The 8587-nt window shown below is 53.3% G+C and overlaps 1 protein-coding gene across 2 annotated transcripts in view; it reads left to right on the top strand.

Annotated features, from left to right (window-relative positions):
- The window catches only part of CYTH1 (cytohesin 1), a 77698-nt gene continuing 69111 nt past the window's right edge, over positions 1-8587 (top strand). For both annotated transcript variants that reach the window (XM_077854451.1, XM_077854449.1), the window contains exon 1: positions 1-112. In XM_077854451.1, the coding sequence (XP_077710577.1) occupies positions 91-112 (22 nt within the window). In that variant the 5' untranslated portion in view covers positions 1-90. The remainder of the gene's footprint in view (positions 113-8587) is intronic.

The raw sequence follows: 8587 nt of genomic DNA, 5'->3' as shown, positions 1-8587 counted from the left end.
GGCTCTGAGCGGGCGGAGGAGCGCTGGGCCAGGCGCGGCGGGACGCGGAGGGCGAGCGGCGGGGCCCGGCGCGAGGCGGGCGCCGGCACCATGGAGGAGGACGACAGCTACGGTCAGTACGGGCAGCCCGGGCGCGGCGGCTGCCCCCTCGTGCGCTTCCTGCGGGTCCCCCCGGGGGGCGGCGGGGGCCGGGGGGGGAGGCCGCGCGGGGCCCCCGACACCGCCCCCTGGGCGCGGGCCTCGGTGGGTCCGCAAGTTGCGCGCCGGGTCCGCGTCTTTGTTCCGAGCGGGGCGCACCCACGCGGGCCACCCCGGGGCGCCCCTCCGCCCCGCGCCCCGCGCCCCCCGCCTGACCCCCGGGCGGCCGGGCCCCGCGGCGGGGACGCCCAAGTTGCGTCTGGGCGGGCGCGGATCGCCCCTGACAGCCCCGCAGCCCCGCCTGCCGACCGTACCCCGCGCTGCGGCCCCCTCCCCGCGCTGCTGGCCGGGGCTCGCCGGGGGCGTCCGGGCACCTCGGGGCTCGCCCGCTAGCCCGGTGCCCGCGGGGACGTAAGGACGGCGGCTCGGCCCGGGGGCGAACTTGTGTGGCCGGGTCGCAGCCCGGGATGCAGCGGAGTTGAACGTGCCGGCGCCGCCGCGCGGATCCGCCGGGGCAGGTCCTATTTCTTGTTTATGCACAAGTCAGTCCTTGGGGGACCGGGGGCGCGGGGAAGAGGTGGCTGTGTGACCTGCACTTGACCGCGAGCCGCGCACGAGGGAGTGTGCGCTGCCGCGAGCCCCGCTGGCTGCCGGGCGTGCAGAGCGCCTCACCTGCCCCCTACTTACCTCCCAAGTTAAAGCCTTGGGTGCTTTCCTTCTGTGATGGAAAAAATGTACATATAGATCACCCCCGACCCCCACCCCCAAGGACTTTCATCCCCTCCAAACCTCTCTCTGCACAGGAGGAGCCTCCTCCAGCTCTGCCCGCTGCTGTTTCGTCTGCCTTCTCTTGCCATTTAATCTCTGTGGGACCCCGCAGACCTGCCAGGCTCTCTTCGTGCCCTGTGCGAGCTGGAGATCTTACCCACCAGGCAGGAAGCTGTTGGTCTGGTTGCTTTTAATACGGTGACTGCTTTGCCAACAGGCATGACATGAATTTGCACTTGGAAGGGGTAACGGCAGTGGGTGCCTTCGTGTCCTAGGGCAGCTGTAGCAGATTAGCACAGACTCAGTGGCTCCAAACAGCATCAACTTAGGATCGTGTGGTTTTGAAGGTCAGAAGTCCAAATGTGGTCTCTCACTGAGCTCAAGTCAAGGTGTTTGCAGGGCTGTGCTCCCCTTTTTATTGGGGGGTGGGGGGTGGAGAGGGGGCTCTAGGGCTGTATCCATTTCTTTGCCTCTTTCAGCTTCTGCAGGCCACCTTAATTCCTTGGCTGGGCCACCTTCTCTTTTCAAAGCCAGCAGGTAGCCCCTTCTCGTTTCTCTCTGACCTCTGCGTCTTTTTATTAGGACCCGTGTGATGACATTGGACCCACCAGGATGATCCAGCATAATGAACGACCTTTTTTTTAAAAATTTTTATTTATTTATGATAGTCACAGAGAGAAAGAGAGAGAGAGAGGCAGAGACACAGGCAGAGGGAGAAGCAGGCTCCATGCACCGGGAGCCTGATGTGGGATTCAATCCCGGGTCTCCAGGATCGCTCCCTGGGCCAAAGGCAGGCGCCAAACTGCTGCGCCACCCAGGGATCCCCATAATGAACGACCTTAGCTGTAGAAGGGTAATCCCACTTTTTGCCACATAGCGTAACATAGTCATGGGTTCTGAGGTCAGGTCGTGGACATCTCTGGGGGCTGATATTCTGCTGACCACACTTAAAGATGAGAAAGAAGTTTGTTCTTCCCCTTTATATGGTTAAAAATGTCATCTTCTTTGTATTTTGGAGGAACCAAAAAGATTGAATTAACAAAGACTTCCCACTCATAAGGTTCACGACACAGAAAGTACCTAATAGCTTAAGATGATTGTACAAAGAATAAGATTCTCAGCTCCTTAGCGTTTCCCTTTGTCTCCAGAGCTGTCCATTTCCCTCGTAGGTTTTACAGTGGATTTACCTTGAGGGATAAGACAGCTATTCATATAACATTTCGGAAGCAGCTGTGTGCCCCAGACTCATGAAGCACATGGAATGTCTGCCCAGACGCTCCCTTAGCAGCTAGCACCTCTGTTGTGTGGGGAGTTGGCTTAGGACGCTACCACTGTTTTTAACGCTGTGTCTTTGGAGAGATGATAATGATTTCCTAGCTGCCGTTTGGGCCTAAAAAACTTTTGGAACAGAACTCCTTTATAATATGCTGAAGGAAGAGAATGAGTTTTAGAGTTTCCCTGTTCCATTACAGGGAATTTCAAAAACCCAACTGAACAGCCCTTCTTGATTGCACACTCTTTGGTGTTCTGTAGGTCCGGTGAGTGCACCACTGAATTGGGAAGCCCTCCCTCCTGTAAATACTCCCTGTAATACCAGATTGTTAATTCAGAGGTGAGGAACCCAGCTCACTGCACATGTGGCGTGGCACACCAGACTGTGCAGACCTGTGTGTGGGGTGGAGGGACAGTTAAACAGAAGTCCTTTTCAAGCTTAGTTTTCTTTGAAAAATGTTTGAAGAAAGATGTTCCTATTGTGGCTGGTGGATCTTTGACTTACCGGTTTCTTTCTAAACACTGTGAAATAATTGGGACTTTTTCTCGAAGGCTCAGATTATCTTCTTCCTAGGTCACTATTCTTCCTGGACTGCACAGTTTTCTTTGCAGAAGGAAAAGGTATTTTTGCCTTCATAGGATACCCTGCCCAAGAAAGGACCCTGTGACCATTCCCCTTGGTGTCTTCTGAACATGAGCTTTTTTCACCTTCAGACTGCTTCGCCATGGGCCTCTGGGGCTCTCAAGTTGCATGTGAAGGTTTTTGTAAATATGCATATTTGGAGGCTCCTTAGCTCACTTCCCAAAAGGCTCTGACCCCAAGAATCGCTGCTTCAGTGGTCACACACGCGTCATCTACTTCTCTCTTAGGACAGGTTGTGAGGCAGACAAAGACGGGGTCGTCCGTAGTGACACTGGGAGTGTTAGTGGTGATGATTCTGCATCACAACTCTGACAAGGTCATCACATTTCTGAGCGCGGGTTCTTAAGATCTCTGAATCTACGATGCCATTTATGGCCTTTATTTCTCTCGTCTGTTTTTTTTTTTTAAGATTTTATTTATTTATTTGAGAGCAAATGAGAGCTAGAGAGATCAAAGAGGGAAAGGGAGAAGCAGACTTCCCACCGAGCAGGGAGCGTGGTGTGGGGCTCGATCTGAGGACCCTGGGATCATGACCTGAGCCGAAGGCAGACGCTTAACCTACTGAGCCACCCAGGCGCTCTCCTCTTGCTTTTTATATGCTTTAGACTTATCCCTAGTCTGGACATGAGAGAGAATTGGCCTTTAAGAAGTAAGCGTCTCTGTGAAGGCGTGGAGATGTTGATCTTAGCCAGGGCACAACTTTTGCCATCAGAAGATGAAATGAGGTGTAGGTGTGGCGTGCAGTGGTGCTGCTGCGGGATGGTGAGTGCAAACCTGCTGCGTGCAAGGGAGATTGGCTGTTTCATCTTTGTGCTTCCAGAACAGGCGTGGGGCCTGGAACCCAATAGAAGCAGCGCGGCAACTGTTGAGGGAATAATAGACTGAACCAGGTTCCATGTGGCAAAAGTTAATATTCAGTGATTGGGTTTTTGTCTTCAGCTCTCCATCCGAAACAGAAACAAGAACACTCTTCTGTACATGTTTGACTTTCTGCCAAACCAATTTTCCTTGTTCTTCAATGATATTGATGTCTTTCATTGTTCTCAAATTTAGTTATACACTTAGTGAATTGCTTTTATGGAAAAGAATACAATTATATGAAGTCAGGTTTTCTTAGAAAATCTGGAACATAAGGTTACCATAATTACACGTTTTGTGGTCTTTAAGGTAGATTTCCAGGGGTGATATTAACATGTCAGAGGGGATAAACATTTTTAGAATTCTTGATGCATGGTACCAATTTGCTTTCCAAAAGGGCTGTACCAGTTTACCCTGTTCCTAGCCATGTATGGGGGTACACACTTGAGTATCACTGCAGATATGCCACTGGTGAGGATCTGCATTTGAAAGCCTTTTTTTTTTTTTTTTTTAAACCAATCTAATGGTTACAGAATGGCACCTCATTAAATCTACTGATCACCAGCTAGGTTGAGAAAAGTTTCTTTTGAATATTTTTGTGTTATGACCTGCCTGTTCACGTGGGATGATGGTTTCTTTATTTACTTGAGATTAACTTTTTTTTTTTTTTTTTTTAATGACTTCGAACAAATCAAGTGACTTTTTCTTACTCTGATACTTTCAGCATGGGGAAAACATATATTCAGTCTGACTGGGGTTGAAGTGAAATTTTGACCAATCGTAGTCACCAGTTTACCTTTCTTTAATTTTTCTCTCGAAGATTGATAATCTCTCAACCCATATGTTGTCTTCTGGTCAAATACAAACATTTCCTTTCGAGGAGACGTTGTGAGTTAGGTATCTCTTACTGGTCTGTGTTATAATGATAATTGGGTCAGTCTGTGGGATCTCAAGGCTCATACTTGGTCCTTTCTAAATGTCCCACATATTAATCAAAAACAGTCTTGCCAAATAGATTATTTCTTATGCGTTTCATGCATTCAAGACCAGGTAGTTGTATAGAACTGGAAGGAGAGTGCCTTCTGGTTTCAAGGTTAAGAGCATATATATAGGTCACTCCACCAGGGAGGAGGCAAACGTACCTGTGTGTGTTGCGCTGGACAGTGAGGCACAGGTTGGAGCTTCAGCTTGGAGTCCATCCCCCAAAGGCCTGTCTGCCCCTTTCCTGCTCACCCTCCCACATGAAAGGTTTGGACACTGGGTTCCTAAAGAAGAGTACTTTGTCTGAACCTGTCCGTTTGCTTTGTTGCCACACTGCTTCTTGATTGTCTAATTATTGTTGCTTAGTTTCAGTTGCAATAATAGAGGCATGGAGGAGGTGGAAAATTATTTAGAAATGTTCAAGAAGTGAATCCCACATCCTCTGAAACTGCTGGTAATGTTGTTTTGCCTCTTTCTTTGCATTGGCTAAAAAAAATGTAAGCTGGGTTGAAGGCTGTGTAGGGGATTTTTGTTACTCTTCGTTATCTAGGATGGTGTGACAATGTGTCTCTGTTTTTGTGAGGGTGAGGTGGCTATGAGCTGCTTTCTGGCTGCCTGGCTCCTGTAACAAGGGTCAGGACATGACCTCCCTTATCTGAGTCTTTTCCTGTTTTTCACTTTTTTTTTTCTCCGAGTCCTCAAGGTTTCTCTTTCAGCAGCGTGCCTTTCCCTGGCATTGTTGCAATCCGTATTGTAATTACTAACATCGGGTATAAATGATGGAATTGGTGTGATGGCTATTCAAAAACCATTCCTCGTCAGCGGCACCGTCATAGGCTTGGTATGGGCACGTAGTGTGTCAGTGCAGTCAGGGATGCTTTGAGCCTAGAAGACAGATGTGGAGACAGGCTGTGAGGGCGAGGGTTGGAGTGGATGTGGCAGGTGTGTACCTGAAAACCCTAGGTAAGCAAGGAGAGCAGTCCTGTCTGGAGTTGGGGTGGAACTGGATGGGACACAGTTGGAAGCTGAGTTTTGCTAACTAGGTGAAGATGGTGGAGAAATACATTTCAAGCAAAGGGAGTGGGCCAGGGCCGGCAGGCTGGGGGAGCAGGCCTCCTGGGGGGCTGCGTGGCTCTCTGTGCCTGGAGAATAGGAGGCCAGAGACAGGCTCTAGAGAGGAGGACAGAGTCATGGAGGGCTTCTTGAATTACCAGGGATTGGTGCCTGAGCCACGAGGAGCCTGGGGTGTTGAACCGGGGTATTTCGTGATGATTATTTTGCATTTTAGGAAGATCCCACTGCCCAGTGTGGTTCCCATGGGCAGTGGGGAGACTCTTAGGGAGCTGTTGCAACCATCCTGGGGTGGAGACAGTAGTAGTGGGCAATGCGGGCGGTAACTGCAAGACACTTTGAGGCCCTCAAAGCATGGGATTTGCTTACTGGGGTTGAGGAGAGACATAGCATTGTGGGAGAGACATAGCATTGTGGTTCCAGAGGATGCCAGCTTGTTGTCTCAGATGACCGCTTGGGGAGGGTCTCCGGTTGAACGCAAGTGCTCGGTTTTGCTCTGAGTGGAGCTCGGGGGGGGGTTGAGAGACCAGCCACTGAGAGAGGTCCATTTAGACAGTTGGATTTGTCGCTGGAACCCAAGAACTTAGCAACACACGAGTGGGAGCGGAGCCCAGGGACGTGAGGGAGATCTCATGCTGACTGAGAAGAGGGCCGAGGGTGTTGTCCTGGGCACAGCGTCCTGCCCACCACTCAAGGGCTGGGCAGAGCCAGGTGTGAAAAGGACGCCTTACAGGCAAGTGTGCATCTTGCTCTTTCAGATGAGTGGACTGTCGGTGGGCAGGGGGGCAGCGGTGAGCAGGCGATGTGGGATGCAGAGCCTTGCTCTAAGTTGGGGATACTGTACCTCCTTCAGGCTCTTATTATTTTTGTAAGTAAGCGCTACGCCCAGCGTGGGGCTTGGACTTACACCCAAGATAACGAGTCGCATGCTCCCCCGACCCAGCCCCCCGGGCGCCCCTGTAGACTCTCTTCGATAGACGTTTTGAAAGCTCCTCTGGGCCAGTCTTAGTGCCAGTGCTCGGACCTGGCCCGCGGAACGCCCGAGCAGGACCGGGCTCGTGCTCCCTCCGTCTGTGGGGCTCTCGTAGCGCAGCTGCCGGGCCACGTGGGCGCGGGCACTATTGGCTTCGGTTACTGGATGTTCTGCGCTCCCGAAGCGGCTTCCGCTAGCCCCGGTGACGACACAGAGACGAGTTTTGGGTTCTAGCCGTAGTTTTGCGTGTTCAACTGCCTGGCCGTTCCCCTTGACGTTCCCCTTGACCTTCCATCGCCGTCTCAGATTCTGCCTCCCCGAACGCGTGCTCCTGCCTCTCGTGCCGGGCCTCCCCCCACACTTGCCTTTGGGTTGTTTTTTTTTTTTTTCAACGTTTATTCCCATTACCTGTCCTCCAGTTGCTCGGACCTGAGGAAACAGCGATTCCGTCCTCTCCCTCGATGTCTGGATTGGTTTCCGGTCGCCCACCCGTCCACCCGCCTCTGTATCTCCTCGCCCGGGTGTGGACGAGGCCGCTCGCAGGAAGCTCGGAGCAGGGGAGGTGACGGGCGGAGCAGTTTCCAGGCCGCGTGTGGGGGGAGCTGCTGGGGGGCGCCTGGCTGTGGGGTCAGGCGAGGCGGGGCCTCCGGGGCGCAGGGCAGCTCAGGGCCTCACCTCGCCGCACACACGGAGCTTGGAGCCTGGAGCCTGCCTCCCGCGGCCTGCTGCGGAGGGCGGAGGGCGGAGGTCGGCGCCGGGGCGCTGCGCTTCGCTTCTGCTGTGCCTTCTGCCCATCCTCGCTTCCCGTCGTTCCAGATCCCTTTTCCACTTCTCTGTACCTTACGTGCCTTGCATAAGCTCTCTAAACCTTGTCTACCCCTCCTGGGGGTACAGAGGTCTGGTCTTGGGACAGTTGGATCAGTGTCGTGGTGAAAACCTAGCTCGGGGGTTCCTCCGCAGACTCAGGTTGACAGAGCCCACTGTTCGCTTTAGGGTGGAAGTCGAGGAGTTTGTGGGACTGCACGGGAGAGCCCGTTTTGCCTCCTACAGCTGTTGGATACGGTGGGTTCAGAGGCCGGGGCTCCCTCCCAGGGCCTGCTGTGGTGGCCGGGAGTGTCACCGCCTGACCTCCAAGGATCCCGGAGCCCGAACATGCACTGTGCTTGGGCAGCTGAAACCCGGGAAGTCCAGGTAAGCAGGTAAGGGTTGACGTCAGTAATCCTGCCCCTTGCAGACCTGCACTGGAGCTTGCCCCAGCCTCTGACGGGGACCTTGTCGTGCCACTTCCTCACCTTTCACCCTCTGTGGTGATACCCGACAGCCTATTGGAAAACGAAATTCAGCGAAATGGGAGAGCGCTGCAGAAGAATAGTATTTCTTCAGGGGAATGACAGAGAATCTTCCAGCGTCTTCTTACCCAGGACTCTGGCTTTGCAGCCTTGTCTCCTGTCAGAGGAGAGGCTCAGTTTTGCACTGGGCCTCATCAGGACGACAGTATCCCGGTGGGTCACCGAGGACTGGGATTCAGGACTTGAGCTGTGCAGGTGCAGAAACAGACTTTGAGGCCTAGATTGCTAAGCTTTGTGAAGTGGGAATGCCGGTATATTGCTGTATGTGAAGGACTTTCAAACACCAGGTTTGACTCATTTGGCTCTTGTAGGCCCACCGTGGAAGCTCCTGCAGGGGGGCTGTGGCTCAGGACACCAGGGGGCCTGGGGCAGGCCCCCCGTTTCCACCCAGGGCCCCTCACTGTCGTGTCCGGGCACACCGCCTGGGCACCCTGGGCTGACTCCTTGGAGTCGAGCCTCTAGGTCTCTTGGTGGCCTTGTCAAGCACGCTTCCTCCCCAGGCGGTTCTCCTCCCTTCTCCCCATAACTTGTCCT

The sequence above is a fragment of the Canis aureus genome, chromosome 16 (genome assembly GCF_053574225.1).
Source record: "Canis aureus isolate CA01 chromosome 16, VMU_Caureus_v.1.0, whole genome shotgun sequence".
Taxonomy (NCBI): domain Eukaryota; kingdom Metazoa; phylum Chordata; class Mammalia; order Carnivora; family Canidae; genus Canis; species Canis aureus.
This window is presented reverse-complemented; position numbering and strand designations above follow the sequence as displayed.